Source organism: Hyla sarda, chromosome 8 (genome assembly GCF_029499605.1).
Source record: "Hyla sarda isolate aHylSar1 chromosome 8, aHylSar1.hap1, whole genome shotgun sequence".
Taxonomy (NCBI): domain Eukaryota; kingdom Metazoa; phylum Chordata; class Amphibia; order Anura; family Hylidae; genus Hyla; species Hyla sarda.
Window position 1 is genome coordinate 19,325,280 of NC_079196.1, and position 27,882 is coordinate 19,353,161.

The window sequence follows — 27,882 nt, forward strand, 5'->3', positions numbered from 1 at the left end:
AGAGGGGTGTAGGAGTGTACATGGGTGAACGAGGAGTGCACATGGGTGACAGAGGGGTGTACATGGGTGACAGGGGTGTAGAGGAGTGTAGATGGGTGACAGAGGGGTGTAGATGGGTGACAGAGGGGTGTAGATGGGTGACAGAGGGGTGTAGATGGGTGACAGAGGGGTGTAGATGGGTGACAGAGGGGTGTAGATGGGTGACAGAGGGGTGACAGGAGTGTACATGGGTGACAGAGGGGTGTACATGGGTGACAGAGGGGTGTAGAGGAGTGTACATGGGTGACAGAGGGGTGTAGAGGAGTGTACAGGGGTGACAGAGGGGTGTACAGGGGTGACAGAGGGGTGTACAGGGGTGACAGAGGGGTGTACAGGGGTGACAGAGGGGTGTACAGGGGTGACAGAGGGGTGTACAGGGGTGACAGAGGGGTGTACATGGGTGACAGAGGGGTGTAGAGGAGTGTACATGGGTGACAGAGGGGTGTACATGGGTGACAGAGGGGTGACAGAGGAGTGTACATGGGTGACAGAGGGGTGTACATGGGTGACAGAGGGGTGTACATGGGTGACAGAGGGGTGTACATGGGTGACAGAGGGGTGTACAGGGGTGACAGAGGGTTGTAGAGGAGTGTACATGGGTGACAGAGGGGTGTAGAGGAGTGTACATGGGTGACAGGGGGGGAGTGGACATGAGCGACGTTGGACAGGGTTGAGAAGGGGTAACAGAGGGGTGGAAAGGGTACGGTACCTTAAGCAAGCCGGCCCGCGCAGCTTGCAGTTCCCACGGCAGGCACGGGAGTCCGGCGCAGCTCGTTCCGCCCCAGGGCACCATTTTCGGCTCACTGCGCCGCAAGGGAGAGGGGGACGCTGTGTAAGCAGTGTGCACGCAGGCTTCCCTCCCCCCTGCGCCGTCAGGCCGGGGCCGGACATTTAAAAAATATATATAAATCACGACAAAATCCCGCGGCACCACGGTTGGGAATCACTGGCGTAGAGAAACGTCCGGCCGCACAGCGTCTCTGGGAAGTGTAGTCCGAGCTGCACTGAACTGACTGTGAGGAGCTGGGAGGGGACTACAACTCCCAGCGTGCACGTGACTTCCAGGCGGCCGCAGGAAACTCTAGCAGAACTGCAGAGAAATGGAAGGGAGTTACCGGACGGCCTGACCGAGACCCCGGGTACCATGGTGAGGACCCCCGACCACCTGACACTATACGGAGGACTCCCCCGAAATACCGTTAACCACTTAAGGACACAGGGCGTACCTGTATGTCCCGAGTCCTCTCCCTTTCTATAACTGCGTGGCCTTGCATCGTAGCGGGTCGGCCTTGCATCGTAGCGGTATCGCCGCACGCGGAAATGTCTGAATTATAAAAATATATTGATAATTAAATTGCACGGTCAATGGCGTACGCGCAAAAAAAATTACAAATTCCAAAATAACGTATTTTTGGTCACTTTTTTTATATCATGAAAAAATGAATAAAAAGCGATCAAAAAGTCCAATCAATAAAAATATGGTACCATTAAAAACTTCAGATCACGGTGCAAAAAATGAGTCCTCATACCGCCCTCTACGTGGAAAAATAAAAGTTATAGGGGTCAGAAGATGACAATTTTAAATGTATACATTTTCCGTGCCTGTAGTTATGATTTTTTCCAGAAGTCCGACAAAATCAAACCTATATAAGTAGGGGATCATTATAACCGTATGGACCTACAGAATAAAGATAAGGTGTCATTTTTACCGAAATATGCACTGCGTAGAAACGGAAGCCCCCAAAAGTTACACAATTGTGTTTTTACTTAAACTTTGTCGCACAATTAATTTTTTTTCTGTTTCGCCGTAGATTTTTGGGTAAAATGACTGACGTCATTACAAAGATGAATTGGTGGCGCAAAAAATAAGTCATCATATGGATTTTTTGGTGCAAAATTGAGTCATTTTTTCCTCCTTACCTTTTTAAAAATCATAAAAGTTCGAAAACGGAAAAAAAACTGGTCCTTAAGGGGTTAAATACGGTGAAACCGCCATAATTTTGAAAAAGCATTTAGATTGAAATCATTATAAATAAACAGTTTCTTTCTGGGCATGCTGGGAGTTGTAGTTTTGCAACAGCTGGAGAATCGCAGATTGGAGACCACTGACTTACAGTAGTGTTTGCCAAAAAGTGTGCCTCCAGCTGTTGTAAAACTACAACTCCCAGCATGCCCAGACAGCCGTTGGCTGTCCGGGCATGCTGAGAGTTGTAGTTTTGCAACAGCTGAAGGCACCCTGGTTGGGAAACACTGGGCCAAGACCATTACAAATGATGAGTAAAAGAGCATATGCCTACAACGCCCATTGCAGTTGATGTAACTTCCTCAGTTTCTTGGCGGGGACTGATGGGAGTTGTAGTTTTTCAACACCCTGAAATATAAAAGCATGAAAAAGCTATATATGTATATAAAATGAAAAAATAATAAATAAAATAAAAAAACACAACGACAAAACAAATTTTTTTTAGGTCACAGCAAATGTCGTCCCCCGGGAAACCGGAAGCGGCCGGTCCAGTAGTTGTGGGCGTGCTCGGCGCCATTAAACCCTTGTAATGGTCTCGGCCTCCTTCCCGCCCATCCACAACTACAAGTTCTGCGACTATAAGGAAGTGGGCGTGCCTCAACTGTGACTGTTGTTTACCGCTTCTGTATTCAACGCAGTAGGCGTGTCTTTACATAGCCCCTCCCCAAGTCCTAATTTGTCCCATCACACGGGGGCGAAAAGCGCTGTGATTTCGCACACAAGACCACGCCCCTGTTATTGTCTTCCGTGATTAGTCAATCCATTTAGTGCAGACGAATGGGTGAGTCCTCATTTGCATTAGTCCCTCCTCCAAACTGACGCACTGGGCGATACTGCAGTTCTCGCTCCTGGCGCTCCGTCATCTGCATAGCCCCGCCTCCTCTTTGCAGTTCGTTATCACGAGCGCGAAGTTAACCCCGCCCTCGGGTGTGGCGCTCTCGCTCCTGGCTCCGCCTCTCCATATAAGGCTACTGTCTGCGCAGTCGCTGCGTCACTTCTCACAGAGATCCGTCACCCAGGCTCCGGTGAGACTTTTAACCCTTTGCCAGCCTCTTACCCGACCCCCGCTACTACGACAGCATGGTAAGTGCGCCATATCGATCCTTATTGTGAATGTTATTCCGGATCTGCCATTTTTTTTTTGTGGGCAGCATCCCCTCCCCCCATGTCCTGCACCACGTGTTGTGTCCTCTGTGTCATTTACCAATGATCTATATACAATAGTGACTATATATGTTGTAGCTGTAAAGCCCTCTTCTGTCCGCTGGAGGATTGGGGGCGCTGCAGTCTATCATTCTGATTGCTGTAAAACGCACGGATGTGATAAAGCCGAGTTCACACGGATCCATGATTCAGCAGATCTCCAGCTGTTTCCAAACTACAACTCCCAGCATGCCCGGACAGCCTTGTGTGTAGCAGTGAGTTGCAGACTATTGCTTTAGATCAATGTTTCCCAACCAGGGTGCCTCCAGCTGTTGCCAAACTACAACTCCCAGCATGCCCGGACGGAGATTATTGCTTTAGGTCTGTGTTTCCCAAACAGGGGGCCTCCAGCTGTTGCCAAACTACAACTCCCAGCATACCCGGACAGCCTTGTGGGTTGCAGACTATTGCTTTAGATCAGTGTTTCCCAATCAGGGTGCCTCCAGCTGTTGCCAAGCTACAACTCCCAGCATGCCCGGACAGCCGTTGGCTGTCCGGGCATGCTGGGAGTTGTAGTTTGGCAACAGCTGGAGGCACCATGATTGGGAAACACTGCCATAGACCGCTGCATACAACCTAGGCTGCCAGGGCTTGCTTGGTGTTGTAGTTTTGCAACAGCTGGAGGGCCACAGTTTGCAGAGCACTGATCTAAAGCAGTGTTACAAAACTACAACTCCCAGCATGCCCGGGCAGCCTTGTGTGTAGCAGTGGAATGAGTACTATTGCTTAGGTCAGTGTTTCCCAACCAGGGTGCCGCCAACGGCTGTCCGGGGATGCTGGGAGTTGTAGTTTGGCAACATCTGGAGGCACCCTGGTTGGGAACCACTGCCATAGACAGCTGCATACAACCCAGGCTGCCAGGGCATGCTGGGAGTTGTATTTTTGCAACAGCTGGAGGGCCACGATTTGGAGAGCACTGCTCTAAAGCAGTATTGCAAAACTACAACTCCCAGCATGCCCTGACAGCCTTCTGTGTAGCAGTGGGTGGGAGACTATTGGTTTAGACCAGTGTGTCCCAACCAGGTTCCCTCCAGCTGTTGGGAAACTGCAACACACAATCACTGCAATCGCTCCGGTAGTTGTGGGCGTGCTCAGCGCCATTCAACCCTTGTAATGGTCTTGGCCCCCGGTGTTTCCCAGCCAGTGTGTCTCCAGCTGTTGCAAAACTACACCTCCCAGCATGCTCAGACAACCTTCAAGAGAGCAATAGGTTTACATTCATAATTATTGCAAACGCTCCCGGTAGTTGTGGGCGTGCTCGGCATCATTTAACAGAATTCAGTATTTCTTAAAAATGTTAAATTTCTGAGAATTTTTTAATTTTTTTTCCATTGGATCTTCCTATGGATAATGCAAATTTTTTAAAAATGTTTGGGTTTTGGTTCCTGAATGGTTAGTGTGTGTGTGGCCCCCGGGTTCACATAGTGCAGGGTGCGATGTAGAGTCACCTGTCACCCAGGGGCTTACTGGGTCTCCCCTCCCCCCACCCCCCCCCCCTTTTTTTTTTTTTTTTTTTTTTTTAGGGCCCGGCTGCCGGAGGGCTGTCCCAGGCTCCTTTCCTAACTAGGTCATTGTAGTGGGAGGACGGGCGGGTGTCTTTGTGGCCCCTGTTTATCTTTGGCTTGTCACATGGAGAATTCCCAGCACCTGCCCGACACAGATCCTACATGGGCGCACGGGAGGAATTCGGCGGCCATGAGCAGCATACAGGGGAACTCTAGACTCGAGATCCATTCTGAGGGGCTCTCAAACTAATGCAGTTTTTTAAACTTTTTAAAGGGGTACTCCGGTGGAAAATATTTCTTTTTTTTTTTTTTTTTTTTTTTAAATCAACTGGTGCCAGAAAATAAAAACAGATTTGTAATTTACTTCTATTTAAAAAGCTTAATCCTTCCAGTACTTATCAGCTGCTGTTATGCTCCACAGGAAGTTCTTTTCTTTTTGAATTTTCTTTCTGTCTGACCACAGTGCTCTCTGCTGACACCTCTGTCCATGTCAGGAACTGTCCAGAGCAGCATAGGTTTGCTATGGGGATTTTTCTCCTGCTCTGGTCAGTTCCTGATACGGGCATCAGGTGTCAGCAGAGAGCACTGTGGACAAGACAAAAAATAAATTAAAAAAGAAAATAATTTCCTCTGTAGCGTGCAGCTGCTAATAGATACTGAAAGGGTAAAGATTTTTTTTATAGAAGTAATTTACGAATCTGTTTAACTTTCTGGCACCAGTTCATTTAAAAAATAAATAAATAAGTTTTCCTCCAGAGTACCCCTTTAAGATGAGGAGGATTTATCATTAGCACAAAGATTTGCTCAATGCGAAACCTGTTGCGCAAACGTGTGGAATTTCCCCAAAGTTGCGTCTCATAAATCAGCATAAAATGACAGGAAGCCTTTGGATACGGTAAATAAAGGATGAAAAGCTCTGACAAATTCCCACCGGAGTACATTTGCGCAGAAATTAAGCGAAGAAATTCAGCTAAACGACCAGTGCGTCTGCTGACCAAGAAAAATTACAAGGCCAGCGCAGACAACAAAAAATACAAACCAACCCCCCACAAGTCAATCTATCAATCAATGTAAATTGCGCAAAATAAAGACTTCCTGCGCGTGTCATTTTGTAGGTGCATGCCAGCTGGTAAATTCCTCCTTCGCCCTTGTCGAGATCTCATCCTTGGGGTCAGTAAACAGCTGAGGGTTTGCTACAATTGTATCCAGTCTAAACGATGCAGCTGATACATTGTAGCAAATCACGTACAAGAGATTAAAAGAGATTTCTTACGCAATTTTCATGCGTGGCCCATGCTACGGAATTGCGTCTGCATTGAAAATTCCATTAAAGGGGTATGCCTGATCGTCGGGGGGTTAGGCTGCCACGCCCCTTCCCATAGACTTACATTGAGGGGGCGGAGCCGTAACATCACAATGATCCTGCCCCGTGATCCGACAGTAATCAGACCCAGAGCGATCATGCTCTGGGGACTGATTTTAACGGGGTGCGGCGTGCAAGATCACAGGGGTCCCATCCCCCCCCACCCCCGGTCAGGAATCTTATCCCCTATCCTTTGTATAGGGGATAAGATTAGAGATGAGCGAACTTACAGTAAATTCGATTCGTCACAAACTTCTCGGCTCGGCAGTTGATGCCTTTTCCTGCATAAATTAGTTCAGCTTTCCGGTGCTCCGGTGGGCTGGAAAAGGTGGATACAGTCCTAGGAAAGAGTCTCCTAGGACTGTATCCACCTTTTCCAGCCCACCAGAGCACAGGAAAGCTGAACTAATTTATGCAGGAAAAGTCATCAACTGCCGAGCCGAGAAGTTCGTGACGAATCGAATTTACTGTAAGTTCGCTCATCTCTAGATAAGATGTCTAAGCGCTGGAGTACCCCTTTAAACCCGACCCCTGTATTTGCTGCATTATCAGCCATTTTTAAACTGGAACAGCGTTTTTACAGCCAGGGTACCTCCAGCTGTTTGCAAAACTACAACTCCCAGCATGCCCGGACAGCCGTTGGCTGTCCGGGCATGCTGGGAGGTGTAGTTTTGCAACAGCTGGAGGCACCCTGGTTGGGAAACACTGAGCATTTACATTTACTATCACCCATCATGCACAACGGCTGCCAGAGCATGATGGGAGTTGTAGTTTTGCAGCAGCTGCATGAGCGACCCACATGAGCGTGCTCTTTCCTGAGCCCTTGGAGACGCCCCTTGATAGACTCGCCAGGGGTGACGTTCCGTACCCGTTACAAACAAAGGCGTGTAAGACATACAGGGTTACCAGATTTATCAAAACCTGTGACGTTGCCCATAGCAACCAATCAGATGGCTGCTTTCATTTTTAAAAACAGGCCTTTGAATAATGAAGGAAGTGATCTGATTGGTTGCTATGGGCAACTGATGAACTTTTCCTCAGTACAGCATCACACTGCGTAAGTGCGCCGTATACTGTAAAGGGGAGCGGCGGACCCCCATTAATTTCTATGGTCACCTTAGGGACTCCGTTCGGGACTTTACCGCTCTTTTTAGCGGATTTAAAAATGTTGGCCAATGCGCTTTTGAACGAGCCCATATGTCTTGAATGTCGTCGCTGGGAGGGAGATTTATCAAAACCTGTCCAGAGGAAAAGTTGTCTAGTTGCCCATAGCAACCAATCAGATCGCTACTTTCATTTTGCAGAGGCCTTGTTAAAAATGGAAGAAGCGATCTGATTGGTTGCTATGGGCAACTGGACAACTTTTCCTCTGGACAGGTTTTGATAAATCTCCCCCTAATTGTGGGGTCCGCTGCTTCCATTAAGGCCATGTTCACCCTGCGTAGAACGTGCAGAATTTTCGCTCAGAAAACATGGATGGACATTTTACACATTTACGTGTTCCAGCGGCACCATAGACCGCAATGCATTTCCGAGGTTTTACTAGTTTTTGCGCATCCCAAATTTGGCAGATTTCCACGGCAGAAATATCTGCAGCGGAATTTGCGCCATGTACACGGTGCAGAAGAATCCCATTGAAACTAATGGGACTCTGCTGCAGAGGAATTTCCGAGCGGAATATTTCCTCCGAATTGCGCTCGGAAATTCTGCCGTGTGAACATGGCCTAACAGTATACGCGGGATGCTGCGGATACGATTAACAGGAACACGAACGTAGTGTGAACCTACCCCAAGCTTTTCTATATAAGGCGCTTGTTCACACCGGACATTTCATTTGTAAATCCCCATAGCAAACCTATGCTGCTCTGGACAGTTCCTGAGACGGACAGAGGTGTCAGCAGAGAGCACTGTGGACAAAACAAAAAAGAAATTCGAAAAGAATTTCCTCTGTAGCATACAGCTGCAAATTAGTACTGGAAGGATTAAGATTTTATAATAGAAGTCGTTTACAAATCTGTTTTCACTTTCTGGCACCAGTTCATTTAAAAAAAATGCCTGTGCAGATTTCTGCATGTGTAACTCGGTACTATTGGTTTAAATATATATACCTACCATTCAGGATATAAGGTAGTGCATGCCTAGATTTGTGAATGCCCCGTCCGTACACCTCGTCTGAGTGTAAATGGGATAGGAGGCACTGAACCGTAGCGCCCTCTGATATACCCAGAGCGTGATGGCATCTGTTATGCCAGGCTGAACCCTGGAGGAGGCGCCCGGCCTTGATGCAACAACATTCGGTCGGTTGACTTGAGAAAGGTCAGAATGTCTGCCTTTAGAGGAAACCTTGTTATCTTGTTCATTCATACCTAGTTAAAGGGGCACTCCACTAGAAAACATTTGATTTTTTTTTTGTTTTTTTTCTTATCAACTGGTGCCAGAAAGTTAAACAGATTTGTAAATGACTTCTCTTAAAAAAAAATTAATCCTTCCAGTACTTATTAGCAGCTGTATGCTCCATAGGAAGTTCTTTTCTTTTTGAATTTCCTTTCTGTCTGAGCACAGTGCTCTCTGCTGACACCTCTGTTAATGTCAGGAACTGTCCAGAGCAGGAGCAAATCCCCATAGAAAACCTCTCCTGCTCTGGACAGTTCTTGAGATGGACAGAGGTGTCAGCAGAGAGCACTGTGGACAAGACAGAAAGGAAATTAAAAAAGTAAAGAACTTCCTGTGGAGCATACAGCAGCTAAGTACTGGAAGGATTAAGATTTTTATATAGAAGTCATTTACAAATCTGTTTAACTTTCTGGCACCAGTTGATTAAAAAAAAAAGAAAAACGAAAATGTTTTCCAGGGGAGTACCCCTTTAAAGGGGAACTCCATCTTCGTGAGTCGTCTGTGCAGTCTACGAAACCATATAGATCAGTCAATGCTAATTTACTAGTGCCTAAGACAGTATTTGCCAACTAGTGTGCCTCCAGCTGCTGCAAAACTATAACTCACAGCATGCATGTCCAGAGTAGAAGCAAATCCCCATAGCAAACCTCTTCTACCCTGTGCAGTTCCTGAGACAAGCAGAGATGGCAGTAGAGAGCACTGTCGCCAGACAGAAAAGAACTCCATTTCAGCAGCTGATAATTATTGGAAGGATTAAGATTTTTTTAATAGAAGTAATTCGAGCTGGGCGGTATGACCAAATATGTGTGTCACGGTATTTTTGTAACTTATGGCGGTTCCACAGTATATAACAGTATTTCTTTCACCCACATCATGTGACCCGCGAGCGCTCTTCTGCTCCCCCCCCCCCCAAATCATGTGACCCGCGAGCGCTCTTCTGCTCTCCCCCCCCCCCCCAAATCATGTTACCCGCCAGCGCTCTTCTGCTCCCCCCCCCCCCCAAATCATGTTACCCGCAGCGCTCTTCTGCTCCCCCCCCCCCCCCCCAAATCATGTTACCCGCAGCGCTGTTCTGCTCCCCCCACCAAATCATGTTACCCCCCCCCCCCCCCCCAATTAATGATCAGCCCAGCGGGGTACTACTCACATATGTCACCCGCAAGATCTGCCCTCCTCCTCTTTGTTGGGGGCCACCGGCGCTGGAACTCTATACTGTACGCCAGTGGTCTCCAACCTGCGGACCTCCAGATGTTGCAAAACTACAACTCCCAGCATGCCCGGACAGCCAACGGCTGTCTGGTCATGCTGGGAGTTGTAGTTTTGCCACAGCTGGAGGGCCGCAGGTTTGAGACCACTGCTGTACGCTGTACCCCTATGCCCGGGCTGCAAAAGATAAAGAAAATAAACTGTAACTTACCTACGTCAGCCGCACGCTGGGGACGGGAACGTCGGACAGCCGTCAGCCTATCACCAGGCGGAGTGATGTCCCGCCCCGGCCAGTGATAGGCTGAGCCCACTGTCATGTGAGAAGCCGTCCAGAGCTCTCCAGCCAACGGCTGTCGGGCATGCTGGGAGTTGTAGTTTTGCAACACCTGGAGGTCCGCAGGTTGGAGACCACTGGCGTACAGTGAGTTCCAGCGCCGGCGGCCCCCAACAAAGAGGAGGAGGGCAGTGTTTGCAGGTGACATATGTGAGAAGTACCCCGCTGGGCTGATCATTAATTGGGAGGAGCAGAACAGCGCTGGCGGGTCACATGATTTGGTGGGAGGAGCAGAACAGCGCTGGTGGATCACGATGTGGGGACAGCACTGCACTGGGCTGATTATTCATTCCCAAGGGGGAGGGGCCAAACCGGTATTGCGGTATGGGAAAAATTCATATCGTGCAGGCCAAAAATTTCGGTATTACCCGGTATATACCGCCCAGCCCTAGAAGTAATTTACAAATCTGTTCAACCTTCTGGAGCCAGTTAATTTTTTATTTTCCTGGAGAACCCCTTTTAATAACCAGCCATGGCGATCTGATTATTTGGGGGGGGGGGGGGTGTGAGGAGGTCCAACTGTCATACCCTGGACCACTGTTTCCCAACTGGTTGTAGTTTTGCAACAGCTGGAGGCGCCCCAGTTGGGAAACACTGCCCTAGACCAGTGACCTCCAAGCTATGGACCTCCACATGGTGTAAAACTACAACTCCCAGCATGCTCTAGCCACAGCCATACCCTAGACCAGTGGCCAGGACAACCCACACCAACAGATGGAGATTTTACTGCAGTGGTCTCCAAACTGCGGACCTCCAGCTGTTGCTAACCTACAACTCCCAGCATGGTGAGGGTTGTAGTTTCAGATTACTTGGGGTGCCAAATACCTGTTTGACTTATCGCACCTGGCAGACTCCACCACAGTCACGATCCATATCCTGTTTGATAGTCGCCTTGTAAAATGCCGGTTCCTCTTAGTACGCCAACTCCTGCTGCGGTGTCGGTGCAGTCACTGCTTATTTATAGAGCGCAGGATCACCCCCCCCCCCCCCCCCCCCCCATTTCAGTGTCACATACCCCCCGGCTCTAGATTACTATTCTTACTTATTTCGTCAGTTTCCAATTGCAGTAAGTGAGAACAAGAGGCCATGACACATGTGAGTAATGTGGCCGCTGCTTAAAGGGGTACTCCGGTGGAAAACTTTTTATTTATTTATTTATTTTTATTTGAAATCAACTGGTGCCAAAAAGTTAAACAGATTTGTAAATTACTTCTATGTAAAAAATCTTAATCCTTCCAGTACTTACCAGCTGCTGTATGCTCGACAGGAAGTTGTGTAGTTCTTTCCTGTCTGACCACAGTGCTCTCTGCGGACACCTCTGTCCAGGAGCAAATCCCCATAGCAAACCTCTCCTACTCTGGACAGTTCCTGACACGGACAGAGGTGTCCGCAGAGAGCACTGTGGTCAGACTGGAAAGAACTACACAACTTCCTGTGGAGCATACAGCATAATGCTCTGGCACCAGTTGATATAAAAAAAAAATTTTCCACCGGAGTACCCCTTTAACCCCTTAAGGACTCAGGGTTTTTCCGTTTTTGCACTTTCGTTTTTTCCTCCTTACCTTTTAAAAATCATAACCCTTTCAATTTTCCACCTAAAAATCCATATTATGGCTTATTTTTTGCGTCGCCAATTCTACTTTGCAGTGACATTAGTCATTTTACCCAAAAATGCACGGCGAAACGGAAAAAAAAATCATTGTGCGACAAAATCGAAAAAAAAAACGCCATTTTGTAACTTTTGGGGGCTTTCGTTTCTACGCAGTGCATATTTCAGTAAAAATTACACCTTATCATTATTCTGTAGGTCCATACGGTTAAAATGATACCCTACTTATATAGGTTTGATTTTGTCGCACTTCTGGAAAAAATCATAACTACATGCAGGAAAATTTATATGTTTAAAGATGTCATCTTCTGACCCCTATAACTTTTTTATTTTTCCACGTATGGGGTGGTATGAGGACTCATTTTTTGCGCCGTGATCTGAAGTTTTTATCGGTATGATTTTTGTTTTGATCGGACTTTTTGATCACTTTTTATTCATTTTTTAATGATATAAAAAGTGACCAAAATACGCTTTTTTGGACTTTGGAATTTTTTTGCGCGTACGCCATTGACCGTACGGCTTAATTAATGATATATTTTTATAGTTCGGACATTTACGCACGCGGCGATACCACATATGTTTATTTTTTATTTTTTTTACACTGTTTTATTTTTTTTATGGGAAAAGGGGGGTGATTCAAACTTTTATTAGGGAAGGGGTTAAATGACCTTTAACACTTTTTTTTTACATTTTTTTTGCAGTGTTATAGGTCCCATAGGGACCTATAACACTGCACACACTGATCTCTAATGCTGATCACTGGCGTGTATTAACACGCCTGTGATCAGCATTATCGGCGCTTGACTGCTCCTGCCTGGATCTCAGGCACGGAGCAGTCATTCGTCGATCGGACACCGAGGAGGCAGGTAAGAGCCCTCCCGGTGTCCGATCAGCTGTTCGGGACGCCGCGATTTCACCGCGGCGGTCCCGAACAGCCCGACTGAGCAGCCGGGTCACTTTCACTTTCACTTTAGAAGCGGCGGTCAGCTTTGACCGCCGCTTCTAAAGGGTTAATACCGCACATCGCCGCGATCGGCGATGTGTGGTATTAGCCGCGGGTCCCGGCCGTTGATTTGCGCCGGGACCGACGCGATATGATGCGGGATCGCGGCGCGATCCCGCTTCATATCGCGGGAGCCGGCGCAGGACGTAAATATACGTCCTGCGTCGTTAAGGGGTTAAGTTGGCAAACACTGTGTTGGTGTGGTGCTCAAGGGAGTGATAGGTGCTGTAGTGCAGGCTAGCTGGGTGTAGTAGTGTCTCGGGGATGTCATGTGATCGGGTGATGCAGCTAACCCGCTGGTCCCCCTGTCAGCAGGCTGAATAGCGCAACAGACTGCACTTTTTAAGTCCGTTTAAAATTGCACATACACCCTGAACTGCCCAACTAGGTGACTCCATTCGACCGTTGAAATCAATCGGGTCCACTGCTCCCTTTAAAGGGATATTCCGGCTTTATACATCTTATCTCCTATCCAAAGGATAGAGGATAAGATGTATGATCGCTGGAGACCCCCGACATCTCTGTGCAGCCCCATGCATTCTGTGACGGGTGCTGCGTCCTAGACGGGGATGTGATGTCCTGGCCACACCCCCTCCATTCATGTCTATGGGAGGGGGTGTGACGGCCGTCACACCCCCTCCCATAGACATGAATGGAGGGGCGTGGCCATGACATCACTCCTCCGTTTCGGATGCAGCGCCCAGCACGGAATGCCGGGGGCTGCACCGAGATCACGGGGTTCCCCAGCGGCGGGACCCCTGCAATCATACATCTTATCCTTTGAATAGGGGATAAGATGTATAAAGCTGGAATACCCCTTTAACAGTATACATAGAGACCCTGTATTTGGCAGGATCCTGACAAATACGACTAACGCAGTGTGGACCTAGTGTTAGGGAGATAGATACTAGTGTAATTCAGTTGCAAACAAGAGACAGTACAAATGCTCTTTACTGTTGCGGGCCTACTTACTGTGGGGCAGGTTAATTGTACATTACTGTTTTGTGACATCATACCCTATGTATATATGTGCAGGGTGTATACTGAAGAACCTCTGACGTGTTCAGCCACACAGCACTAACTGTAGGTCACTAAAGAGATTAGTGTATGCAGAGGGGCCCTTGTTTAGTTTCCTCCTCATTGGCTAAACGATACTACTTCTAGCCTACATCCCGTTATTTGTAATGGGTATATGTGCCATAGTTCTCAATGTGTTGCTTATCTTTCTGTCGTCACCCATTTCAAGTAGTGACCTGTCTCTTATACGTATTATTGGCATCAGAAATCCAGCTGGCTAACCAGTGCCGAAACCCGCTACCAAATACTCTATAAAAAGAGGGATTCTGAAGCCACCCTTGGAATTTCTGCTGTGTATTTTACAGTGGAATTTTTCACACGTGCGGATCCACAGTGGATTTTACGCTACGTGCTGCCTTTAGATGTGTCTGCTCGGAACGGCAATATGCCAATACGAGCAGACACACTGAAGTGATGTGCGAGTCGCCGTGCATGCGCGGTGTACTCGCACGTATCGCGGCCGCACCCCTGCTCCATGAGCTAGGCCGAGAGTGGCCGCGATGTGCGAGTATACTGCGCATGCGTGCTGCGACTCACACTTCACTGTGTCTGCTCGTAGCGGCGTATTGTGGCTCCGAGTAGGCACATCTAAAGGCACAATGCAGCAGTCTGCAGCGTAAAATACACTATGGATCCACCTGTGTGAACGTATCCTTAAAGGGGTACTCCGCTGCTCAGCGTTTGGAACAAACTGTTCGAACGCTGGAGCCGGGAGCTTGTGACTACATAGCCCCGCCCCTTCATGATGTCATGCCCCACCCCCTCAATGCAAGTCTATGGGAGGAGGCGTGACGGCCGCCACACCCCCTCCCATAGACTTGCATTTAGGGGGCGTGGCGTGACATAATGGGGCGGGGCTGTGAAGTCACAAGCTCCCAACTCCAGCGTTCGAAACAGTTTGTTCCAAACGCTGAGCAGCGGAGTACCCCTTTAAGGAAAAAAATAACCCTGTCACATGCCACTGAAAAAAGTATCTGTAATTGGTAAGAAGTAGTATTGGTACTCGGTCTTAACATTATTTATATTTTATTTATTTATTTTTTATCAGGACATCATCCCTACTTCTGAGCCTGTGGTGTCCAATCTGAGGCCCTCCAGCTATTACAAGACTACAACTCCCAGCATGCCGAGCATTGTAGTTTTGCAATACCTGGAGGGCCGCAGGTTGGACACCTTTTTGTTCTGAGGAATAATACGGCGCCTCACATTAGACCGTGGTGCACGTAGGCCCTATGGCAGTGTATGTGAGGCCTTGTCCTAAATGACGTTATGTGTAATTCGTTGCTTTTGAGCCGCTCACAGGACTCGTCTTATGGCCGGATTGTACCTCAGGTCCTGACATTATCTTATTTACATAAGAGCGCGGCCCCGCATTCCACATGGCGAGATTATAGCCACTAATCTGCCGCTCACTGCAGGGCTATTAAAAGTCCCAAGTCCAAGTGTTTGCTGCGACCAGTTCCCTCAGGTGCAATGACAGGCGGCGCTACCTGGTTATAGGTCGATGGCGCCAAAATGAAATGAAAGTAATAATAAGAAAACTAAAATAAAATATGGAGCAGTTGCCTATAGCAACCAGATTCCAGCTTTCATTTTCCAGACCTTGTTGAATATGAAAGAAGCATTCTGATAGGTTGCTATGGGCAGCTGCTCTTCAAATAATAAAATATTAGGGCGCATTGGCAGCGTGTTTCACACTGTGGATGCGCAGACAGCAGTCACGGAGAAACTGCTGAGCAAACTCCCGTCTGCGGCCCGGTAGCTGATTTAATCCGCTGCTATGAGCGGCCACAGCTGGGAGCTCGTTCTGCAGTCCCTCCGTGACTGGGCGGTGCCGCGCGGTCCTACCACTGAAGTATTTTTGTCGGCGGCCGCCAGATAGAATCTCCGCTCATGGAGATGATGTAGTACGTAGAAAATTCTATAGGTAAAACCCCACAAGCAATTGGCCGAAATGTGGCGGCACCTCACCACACCGCAAGTTTGCCGACAAACTCATGCGGCAATTGACTAACGAATTTCAGTCGCATGTTTGGTTTCACCCTTCGGGGTTTTACCTATAGAATTTTCAAAATGGAAAATATTTGAAACCCGACTTATTGTTTGTGAAGGAATTGGTCCTGCACGGAGCTTGGTTTAGGAACATCGCCCACGCACTTTGTTTCGTAGTCTGACTGTATATTGTGCTTTTTCAGATCTTTAGGGCGAGCCCCAGAATGGCGGGTGCAATTATCACTGTTGCCCTAAGGAGAGGGCGTGCTGTCTTGTTAGTACATGTTTGGCAGGTTTGAGGTGGAGGTGTAGTTATGTCAATAATGGAACTTCACCAGGCTGTACGGATAACAACGTATAATATATATATATATATATCCCGGACATGTGCACATTCCTGTCACACACATATGTTGGTCTTTGGAATCTTACATCTGCTGATCTCTCAGCACTTCATATACAATGGAATATATTATGTCTTTAGTCTTGAAGCAGAATTTTACAGCTAAATACAGATATAAACTTCATAAAATGTGAAGTCACTTTGTACAAATACATATAATTACTGATCCTGAGTTATATCCTGTATTATACTCCAGAGCTGTACTCACTATTCTGCTGGTGAGGTCACTGTGTACATACATTACATTACTTATCCTGTCCTGATCCTGAGTTATATCCTGTATTATACTCCACAGCTGTACTCACTATTCTGCTGGTGGGGTCACTGTGTACATACATTACATTACTTATCCTGTACTGATCCTTAGTTATATCCTGTATTATACTCCAGTCAATGGCTGTCCAGGCATATTTGGAGTTGCAGTTTGTCAACAGTTTTAGGGACCCCTGAGCTAGATGGCCTCATAATAAGTGTATGTTCACACTGAGGAATCTCTGCTGGTGAAATTGCGATTAGTAATTCAGCTTGGAGATTCCATCTGGTGACTGCGCGGCCCTGGTCCTCACTATTGATGGCAATGTAGTGTGCACGTATTTCCAGCAAAAAAAAAATAATGAAGATTCATTCTCTATGCGGATTATTTTTTAGCAGTGGAATTCTCTGCCTTTGGCTGTCCGGGCATGCTGGGAGTTGTAGTTTTGCAACAGCTGGAGGCAGGGTGCACGGACATACCATAAGCCCAGAAGATAAACCTTTACTCCAGTTAATTGTCTTTCAAGTGGAAGGTTCAGTGTCTTAACCAGTTGTATCATCTTCAAGATTTTAAAGTGGTTCATTCACTCCGGTCTGCTCGTATTTGCACCGTAGCCGGTTTTGTTGCCAGATTGAAAAAAAGGGGGTTATCCAGGAAAAACTTTTTATTTAAAATATATATATATATATATATATATATATATATATATATACATACAGATTTGTAAATTACTTTCTATTAAAATATCTTAATCCTTTCAGTACTTATGAGCTGCTGAAGTTGAGTTGTTTTTTTCTAAGTGCTCTCTAATGACACCTGTCTCTGGAACTGTCCAGAGAAGCAGCAAATCCCCATAGCAAATCCTCTTCTACTCTGTGCAGTTCCCGAGACAAGCAGAGGTGTCAGCAGAGAGCACTAAGACAGAAAAGAACTCAACTTCAGCAGCTGATAATTATTGGAAGGATTAAGATTTTTTTAATAGAAGTAATTTTAAAAACTTAAGATACCACAGTTCTAGTCTGATGCACAAGTGACACCTATCAGAGAGCGCATAAACACAATCCTGCAATCAACAGGGGAACTCAATGAAAACATTTAAAAACTAAAGAAAAAAGAAGTTCAAACACCCATTTATAAAAGTATTAAGTATATCTTTATTAAACACGTATTTCATAAAAAAAAAATGTGTAATATGCAGCAATGGAGAGTTAGCAACTAATGAGTATCCAGTACAACAGAAGGGGCAAGAAGGTTTCTCAAAGAATTATAAAGTGCAAACTAGTTCATCATCCAAATGTAAGAAGAATTCTATTGTAAAGCCTTTACTACATCGCTCTAAAATGTATACATGATTCCTCACAGTGATCAAAAAGTAATATTACCAACAATGTTATACATAGAATATGTCCTACGTCAGAACGAGAGATGAGAGAACTTACAGTAAATTCGATTCGTCACAAACTTCTCGGCTCGGCGGTTGCTGACTTTTCCTGCATAAATTAGTTCAGCTTTCCGGTGCTCTGGTGGGCTGGAAAAGGTGGATACAGTCCTAGGAAAGAGTCTCCTAGGAATGTATCCACCTTTTCCAGCCCACTGGAGCACCTGAAAGCTGAACTAATTTATGCAGGAAAAGTCATCAACTGCCGAGCCGAGAAGTTTGTGACGAATCGAATTTACTGTAAGTTCGCTCATCTCTAGTCAGAACCATCTACCCATGTAGGTAACAATAGTTAATCCCGCCCATGGTAAAATCATATATATATATATATATATATATATATATATATATATATATATATATATATATATACATATATATACATATATATACATATATATACATATATATACATATATATACATATATACATATATACATACATACATACGTCTTATACGGGGAATACACCCCTATCGCGGCGGTCCCTGCGGCCATCAATGGCCAGGACCCGCGGCTAATACAGGACATCACCGATCGCGGTGATGCCCTGTATTAACCCTTCAGACGCGCCGATCAAAGCTGACCGCCGCGTCTGAAGGGAAAGTGACACTAACCCAGCTGTTCAGTCGGGCTGTTCGGGACCGCCGCGATTTCACCGCGGCGGTCCCGAACAGCCCGACTGAATAGCCGGGTTAGTGCTTACAGGACACCGGGAGGGACCTTACCTGCCTCCTCGGTGTCTTCTCCGTTCAGGGATCCCCTGTATGACCGGCGCTCTCCCTCCTCGTGGTCACGTACGTGCGTAACGACGTGATGGCGGAGACGGAGAGCGAGGATACCCGGCCGGCAGCAGAGACGTTGCGGAGCGACGGGGACACGGCGACAGCGATGGAGCGACATCCAGGGCAGCGGTGACGGGTCCGGAGTGGCGGGTACACGTGAGTATTACCTCTTATGCAGTGGTCTTCAATCTGCGGACCTCCAGATGTTGCCAAACTACAACTCCCAGCATGCTGTCCGGGCATGCTGGGAGTTGTAGTTTTGCAACATCTGGAGGTCCGCAGGTTGAAGACCACTATTGGGTTCAAAATCTTTATATTTTTTTAGATTTTGCACCTATAAATTGGGTGCATCTTATACGCCGGTGCGTCCTATAGGGCGAAAAATACGGTAACCATAAAATGCCAGTGCATTACATATACAGAAAGGGTACGGAGTAGATGCAAATACACGGATGATACGCAATAGCATCAGCATAAAGACAGAACCTTACCCATGTGGGTGAGCGACCAAAGCCCAGACACCTAATTTTGAAAACTGTGACTTTCTGGAGTACAGACAATTTTATTTTTTCATTTCCGTTTTTTCCTCCTGGCCTTCTAAAAATCCTAACTCTTTTGTATTTCCTTCCACGAACTAGTATGAGGGCTTGTTTTTTTAAAACAAAAAAAACTATTTTTTTAAGGTTTCGTTTTGACGCTGTACACTATATACTGTAAAGATGACATGTTTTCTTTATTCTGTGGGTCAATACTAGAGATGAGCGAATTTACAGTAAATTCGATTCCTCACAAACTTCTCGGCTCGGCAGTTGATGCCTTATCCTGCATAAATTAGTTCAGCTTTCCGGTGCTCCGGTGGGCTGGAAAAGGTGGATACAGTCCTAGGAGACTCTTTCCAAGGACTGTATCCACCTTTTCCAGCCCACCGGAGCACCTGAAAGCTGAACTAATTTATGCAGGATAAAGTCATCAACTGCCGAGCCGAGAAGTTCGTGACGAATCGAATTTACTGTAAATTCGCTCATCTCTAGTCAATACGATTGAAATGATACCCAGGATTACATACATTTCTATAATTGTACTGCTTAAAAAAAATAAATGAATGAATGAATGAATAAATAAATAAAAATCTCAAACTTTTTAACCAAATTAGTACGTTTAAAATCCCTCTTTTAGCAGCCGGGACCTGCCGTGCATGATGCAAGAAGCGGTTCAGTGCTCACGTCATGTACACGATGTAAATGTACCATTGCACCATGACGTACATTTACGTCATGTCGTTAAAGGGGTATTCCAGTTAAAAACATGACTCTTTTTTTTTGTTTGTTTTTTTATCAACTTGTGCCAGAAAGTTAAACTGATTAGTAAATTACTTATTTTTGAATTTCCATCCAGTATGACCACAGTGCTCTCTGCTGACACCTCTGTCCATGTCGGGAACTGTCCAGAGCAGGATAGGTTTGCTATGGGGATGCATGTAATCTGGAAAGTTCCTGACACAGACAGGTGTCGGCTGACATGTGGTCAGACAGAAGGGAAAAAAAAACAACTCAACTTCAGCAGCTAAATACTGGAAGGATTAAGATTTATTTATTTTTTTAAATAAAAGTAATTTACAAATCTGTTTAGCAATTAAACTGATACGGTTCAAAAATTAGCCGACTGGAGTCACCATCTCTCTATTCGGCTCATTGAAGTAAATGGGATGCGGCGTGGCTACGACAGGGGCCGGTTTTTAAATACTCCCGCCGAATCCGGCTGCCGTATTGCAGAAATGTGGTGTGAATGCAGTGCACCCTACCTTGTCTGAAGCGCGTGGGACTTCCCATAGAGAGAGAGACCATGCAGATTCTATGGTGGTTGTGGGGAGGGGTAGGCCCCATCTCCCACTGTGAACACTTTCTCTCCATTAATAGCAATGTCATTAAACAAGTAAATAAGCCTTATTGTAGAGGCCTATGGTTATGTATGGTACAAACCCAGGAAATGTAAAGTCTATTTCTTTACGACATTTTTCCTTCCTTTTTTTTAGAGGGAATGCATTTCAGTCCACGTTGGCCAAGCTGGAGTCCAGATGGGCAATGCCTGCTGGGAGTTGTACTGCCTGGAGCATGGAATACAACCAGATGGACAGATGCCCGATTCCAAGGCCATTGGTAGCTCAGATGATTCCTTCACTACCTTCTTCAGTGACACCGGGACTGGTAAACACGTTCCCCGCGCTGTGTTTGTCGACCTGGAACCCACGGTGATCGGTGAGTAGCGCGGGAGGGGTGTGAGAAAACTTCTTCTAAACCGATGGTCTCAAACGGTGGCCCTTCAGATGTTGCAAAACTTCAACTCCCAGCATGCCCGGACAGCCAACGGCTGTCCGGGCATGCTGGGAGTGGAAGTTTTGAAACATCTGGAGAGCCACAGTTTGAGACCACTCTTCTAAACCTTTACTCATTGTGTCCACCATTTGGACTCCAATCAGTACATCGCTATCGTATATTAAAGGGAACCAATCAGCAGATTTTAGCATATAGAACGCTTGGCAATGCGTTATAGATGCTAAAATAATTATCCTCGCCATACCCGGGGGACGTTTGTGCCCCCCCAGTGATGAAGATATTAATTTATAAAGCCCCGCCCGGCAAGTATTCCCCTGGGAGGGGACTTTCACTTACCAGCTCCGTTCGCTGTGGCCTCGCCCCGAAGGCTTGAATGATGGCTCGTGCCACTGCTCTGCTCCCTAAGCAGACTGAGTAGAGCGGTGACTCAAGCCGCCAATTAAGGCAAGGGGGCGGGACCACAGCCGCAGCGAACGGAGCTGGCAAGTGAAGTCCTCTCCCAGGGAAATACTTGCCGGTGGGACTTTATAACTTAACCCCTTAAGGACTGAGCCCTTTTTCACCTTAAGGACTCGGCCATTTTTTGCAAATCTGACCACTGTCACTTTAAACATTAATAACTCTGGGATGCTTTTAGTTATCATTCTGATTCCGAGATTGTTTTTTCGTGACATATTGTACTTTAACGTAGTGGTAAAAATTTTTGGTAACTTGCATCCTTTCTTGGTGAAAAATCCCAAAATTTGATGAAAAATTTGAAAATTTAGCATTTTTCTAACTTTGAAGCTCTCTGCTTGTAAGGAAAATGGATATTCAAACTAAAAAAAAATTTTTATTCACATATACAATATGTCTACTTTATATTTGCATCATAAAATTGATGAGTTTTTACTTTTGGAAGACATCAGAGGGCTTCAAAGTTCCGCAGCAATTTTCCAATTTTTCACAAAATTTTGAAACTCGCTTTTTTTCAGGGACCAGTTCAGGTTTGAAGTGGATTTGAAGGGTCTTCATATTAGAAATACCCCATAAATGACCCCATTATAAAAACTGCACCCCCAAAAGTATTCAAAATGACATTCAGTAAGCGTTTTAACCCTTTACGGGTTTCACAGGAATAGCAGCAAAGTGAAGGAGAAAATACACAATCTTCATTTTTTACACTCGCTTGTTCTTGTAGACCCAATTTTTGAATTTTTGCAAGGGGTAAAAAGGAGAAAATTTTTACTTGTATTTGAAACCCAATTTCTCTCGAGTAAGCACATACCTCATATGTCCATGTTAATTGTTCAGCGGGCGCAGTAGAGGGCTCAGAAGGGAAGGAGCGTCAAATGGTTTTTGGGGGGCATGTCACCTTTAGGAAGCCCCTATGGTGCCAGAACTGCAAAAAACCCCACATGGCATACCATTTTGGAAACTAGACCCCTCAGGGAACGTAACAAGGGGTAATGTGAACCTTAATACCCCACAGGTGATTCACGACTTTTGCATATGTAAAAAAAAAAAAAATTTTTTTTACCTAAAATGCTTGGTTTCCCTAAAGTTTTACATTTTTAAAAAGGTTAATAGCAGAAAATACACCCCAAAATTTGAAGCCCAATTTCTCCCGATTCAGAAAACACCCCATATGGGGGTGAAAAGTGCTCTGCTGGCGCACTACAGGTCTCAGAAGAGAAGGAGTCACATTTGGCTTTTTTGAAGGAAATTTTGCTCTGGGGGCATGCCGCATTTAGTAAGCCCCTATGGTGCCAGGACAGCAAAAAAAAAACACATGGCATACCATTTTGTAAACTAGACCCCTCGGGGAACGTAACAAGGGGTAAAGTGAACCTTAATACCCTACAGGTGTTTCACGACTTTTGCATATGTAAAAAAAAATACAAAAATTTACCTAAAATGCTTGGTTTCCCAAAAAATTTACATTTATACAAAGGGTTAAAGCAGAAAATACCCCCCAAAATTTGAAGGCCAATTTCTCCCGATTCAGAAAACACCCCATATGGGGGTGAAAAGTGCTCTGTTGGCGCACTACAGGTCTCAGAAGAGAAGGAGTCACATTTGGCTTTTTGAAAGCAAATTTTGCTCTGGGGGCATGCCGCATTTAGGATGCCCCTATGGTGCCAGGACCGCAAAAAATACCCACATGGCATACCATTTTGGAAACTAGAGCCCTCGGGGAATGTAACAAGGGGTTAAGTGAACCTTAATACCCCACAGGCGTTTCACGACTATTGCATATGTAAAAAAAATTTAAAAAATTTTACCTAAAATGCTTCTTTTCCCAAAAACTTTACATTTTTAAAAAGGGTAAAAGCAGAAAATACCCCCCAAAATTTGAAGCCCAATTTCTCCCGAGTACGGCGATACCCCATATGTGACCCTTAACTGTTGCCTTGAAATACGACAGGGCTCCAAAGTGAGAGCGCCATGCGCATTTGAGGCCTAAATTAGGGATTGCATAGGGGTGGACATAGGGGTATTCTACGCCAGTGATTCCCAAACAGGGTGCCTCCAGCTGTTGCAAAACTCCCAGCATGCCTGGACAGTCAACGGCTGTCCGACAATACTGGGAGTTGTTGTTTTGCAACAGCTGGAGGCTCCGTTTTGGAAACCATGGCGTACCAGACGTTTTTCATTTTTATTGGGGAGGGGAGGGGGGCTGTGTAGGGGTATGTGTATATGTAGTGTTTTTTACTTTTTATTTTATTTTGTGTTAGTGTAGTGTAGTGTTTTTAGGGTACAGTCGCACGGGCGGGGGTTCACAGTAGTTTCTCGCTGGCAGTTTGAGCTGTTGCAGAAAATTTGCTGCAGCTCAAACTTGCAGCCCGATACCTACTGTAAGCCTCCGCCCATGTGAGTGTACCCTGTACATTCACATTGGGGGGGACATCCAGCTGTTGCATAACTACAACTCCCAGCATGCGCTGACAGACTGTACATGCTGAGAGTTTTAGTTTTGCAACAGCTGTAGGCACACTGGTTATGTATCACAGAGTTTGTGACCTTACTCAGTGTTTCAAAACCAGTGTGCCTCCAGCTGTTGCAAAACTACAACTCCCAGCATGTACGGTGCATGGTGTAAGGTGACTGCTGGGAGTTGTAGTTTGCAACAGCTGGAGGCACACCGGTCGTGAAACACTGAGTTAGGTTAAAAAAAAAAACTCTAAGTTTCACAACCAGTGTGCCTTCAGCTGTTGCAAAACTACAACTCTCAGCAGTCACCGACAGCCAACGGGCATGCTGGGAGTTGTAGTTATGCAACCAGCAGATGCACCACTACAACTCCCAGCATGCACTTTAGCTGTTTGTGCAAGCTGGGAGTTGTAGTTATACAACAGCTGAAGGTACACTTTTCCATAGAAAAAATGTGCCTCCAGCTGTTGCAAAACCATAAGTCCCAGCATGCCCATAAGGGAATGCTGGGAGTTGTGGTGGTCTGCCTCCTGCTGTTGCATAACTACAGCTCCCAGCATGCCCTTTTTGCATGCTGGGAGCTGTTGCTAAGCAACAGCAGGAGGCTGTAACTCACCTCCTGCTGTTGCTTCATCGCTGGACTGTCCCTCGCCGCCGCCGTCGCTCCTGGGGCCCCGATCCCAACATGGACGCCGGGGATCGGGGTCCCCAGCACCCGGGGTCGTCTTCCCGCACCCGCTCACGCCCTCCGGAAGAGGGGCGGAGCGGGTGCGGGAGTGACGCCCGCAGCAGGCGCCCTGATTGGTCGGCCGGTAATCCGGCCGACGAATCAGGGCGATCGTGAGGTGGCACCAGTGCCACCTCACCCCTGCAGGCTCTGGCTGTTCGGGGCCGTCGGAGACGGCCCCGAACAGCCAGTAATTCCGGGTCACTGGAGACCCGATTGACCCGGAATCGCCGCAGATCGCTGGACTGAATTGTCCAGCGATCTGCGGCGATCGCCGACATGGGGGGGCATAATGACCCCCCTGGGCGATATGCCGGGATGCCTGCTGAACGATTTCAGCAGGCATCCGGCTCCGGTCCCCAACCGGCTAGCGGTGGGGGCCGGAATTCCCACGGGCGTATGGATACGCCCTGCGTCCTTAAGGACTCGGGATGCAGGGCGTATCCATACGCCCTGCGTCCTTAAGAGGTTAAAGGGTACCTTTCATCAAAAAAAAAACTTTTGATATATTATAGATTAATGTATGCAGAATAACTTTCCAATTGCATGTTGTTAAAAAAAATATGCTTCATTCTATTTAATTTTCCACTTTGAAAAAATGACCACTAGAGGTCTAGCTACCAGTCCTGGCCACAAGCTCTTTATAGATTTCAGACTCTTGCTGGAGTCCTAAATCTCAGACTGCAGCCGGGACACACACAAGCTCAGCACTGCTCCCTGCCTGTTAATCAGACAGGCAGGAACCAGCACTGTGCTCATTGCAAAGCAGGGCATACTCCTGACTCTGCCTTACTGCATGCCCTCATTCATTTTATTAGCTGAGCTCTGATCTTTCTTCTCTGTAAACAGAGAGAAGATTCAGAGCTGCCAGCTGAGCTTGTCTGTGTCCCGGCTGCAGTCTGAGATTTAGGACTCAAGCATGAGTCTGAAATCTATGGGTGTGGTATTACAACTTGGCCCCATTAACTTCACTGGAACTGAACCGCAGAACCACATCCAACCTGGAAACAGACGGGGAGTGGTTTAAAAAAAAAAAGTTATACATTTTTTTTTAAACCGCTCCCTGTCTCTTTCCAGGTTGGATGTGGTTCTGCGGTTCAGTTCCAGTGAAGTCAATGGGGCCAACTTGTAATACCACACCCAACCTGGAGACAGACGTGGAGCTGTTTTTAGCTCTGTTTTTCTGTTCTTGGATTACCCCTTTAAGGCTTAGCTCACTTCCTGTGATATCTGATATACTGCCGCTATGAATTCATATTGCGTTGCAAAGGTACCGACAACTTCCTTGTGCCCTAATGTTTTCTCTTCCCTCCAGATGAGATCAGGACTGGTAAGTACCGCCAGCTTTTCCACCCAGAGCAGCTTATAAGTGGCAAGGAAGATGCAGCCAACAACTACGCCCGAGGCCACTACACCATAGGCAAGGAGATCATTGATTCTGTCCTGGACAGAATCCGAAAGCTGGTGAGTATTTGTTCTATTGATGGTAATTTTTGGTGCCCATGACTGTGCCCGTGGTTAACTGTATGCTTTATACTCTCACAGGCCGATCAGTGCACAGGTCTGCAGGGATTTTTGGTTTTCCACAGTTTTGGTGGTGGCACTGGATCAGGCTTCACCTCCCTCTTGATGGAACGTCTCTCTGTTGACTATGGCAAGAAGTCTAAGCTTGAGTTCGCCATCTACCCTGCCCCCCAGATCTCCACGGCTGTGGTTGAACCATATAACTCCATTCTCACCACCCACACCACACTGGAGCACTCAGACTGCGCCTTCATGGTGGACAATGAAGCCATCTACGACATCTGCCGCAGGAACCTGGACATTGAGCGCCCGAGCTACACTAATCTGAACAGACTTATTAGTCAGATCGTGTCCTCCATCACAGCCTCTCTCAGGTTTGATGGTGCTCTGAATGTTGACTTGACAGAGTTCCAGACCAATCTGGTGCCCTACCCCCGTATCCACTTCCCCCTGGCCACCTATGCCCCCGTCATCTCTGCAGAAAGAGCTTACCATGAGCAGATCTCCGTGTCGGAGATCACCAACGCTTGCTTCGAGCCGGCCAACCAGATGGTGAAATGTGACCCCAGACACGGCAAATACATGGCTTGCTGCCTGCTGTACCGTGGTGATGTTGTCCCCAAGGATGTCAATGCCGCCATCGCTGCCATCAAGACCAAGCGCTCCATCCAGTTTGTGGACTGGTGCCCAACAGGGTTCAAAGTTGGTATAAATTACCAACCACCGACTGCGGTTCCTGGTGGAGATCTGGCCAAGGTGCAGCGCGCTGTGTGCATGTTGAGTAACACCACCGCCATTGCCGAGGCCTGGGCTCGCCTGGACCACAAGTTTGACCTGATGTATGCCAAGCGTGCCTTTGTGCACTGGTATGTGGGTGAGGGTATGGAGGAAGGAGAGTTCTCTGAGGCCCGGGAGGACATGGCCGCCCTGGAGAAGGATTATGAAGAGGTTGGGTTAGACTCTTACGAAGATGAAGAAGAAGGAGAGGAATAAAAAACTAAAAAAAGTGTCCTTGTCTATAAGTTTAATCATCCAATAAACATAAGTTGAAACTTTAGATTGTCATGGGTATTTTACCTTTTTTTTTTTTTTTTTTTTTTAAGGGTACATTTCATCAAAAAAGCTTTTGATATAGTATAGATACATGTATGCAGAATAACTTTCAAATTGCATTTTATTAAAAAAATATACTTCTTTCTATTTAATTTTCCACTTTAAAAAAATGACCACTAGGGGTCTCCCTACCAGTCCTGGCCGCAAGCCCTTTTTTTTTTTTTATAGATTTCAGACTCATGCTGGAGTCCTAAAATCACAGACTGCAGCCAGGACACAGACAAGCTCAGCTGGCAGCTCTGAATCTGCTCCTCTCTGTTGACAGTGGAGAAAGATCAGAGCCCAGATAGTAAAATAAATGAGGGCATGCAGTAAGGCAGAGTCAGGAGTATGTCCTGCTGTGCTATGAACTGACAGGTAGGGAGCAGTGCTGAGCTTGTCTGTGTCCCGGCTGCAGTCTGAGATTTAGGACTCCAAATCTCAGAAATCTATAAAAAGGGCTTGTGGCCAGGACTGGTAGGGAGACCTCTAGTGGTCATTTTTTCAAAGTGGAAAATTAAAAAGAAATAGGATATTTTTTAATTAATCTATAATATATCTAAACTTTTTTTTATGACATTTTGGCCAAAGTCCCCAAAAATTTTTTTTTAAGAATTACTTTACTGGGACACACCGATGTTGACCACAATATAGAAGAGACACAAC

General features: G+C 46.4%; 1 protein-coding gene across 1 annotated transcript; it reads left to right on the forward strand.

The window, feature by feature from the left end:
• The first annotated feature begins 2,749 nt into the window (after positions 1 to 2,749).
• LOC130284721 (tubulin alpha chain-like) lies at positions 2,750 to 27,181 on the forward strand. The gene is made up of 4 exons (XM_056535394.1): positions 2,750 to 3,145; positions 20,660 to 20,882; positions 25,916 to 26,064; positions 26,146 to 27,181. Exons 1-4 carry the CDS (start codon positions 3,143 to 3,145, stop codon positions 27,115 to 27,117), a joined length of 1,347 nt encoding a protein of 448 aa, XP_056391369.1. The 5' UTR covers positions 2,750 to 3,142; the 3' UTR covers positions 27,118 to 27,181.
• Positions 27,182 to 27,882: the final 701 nt, after the last annotated feature.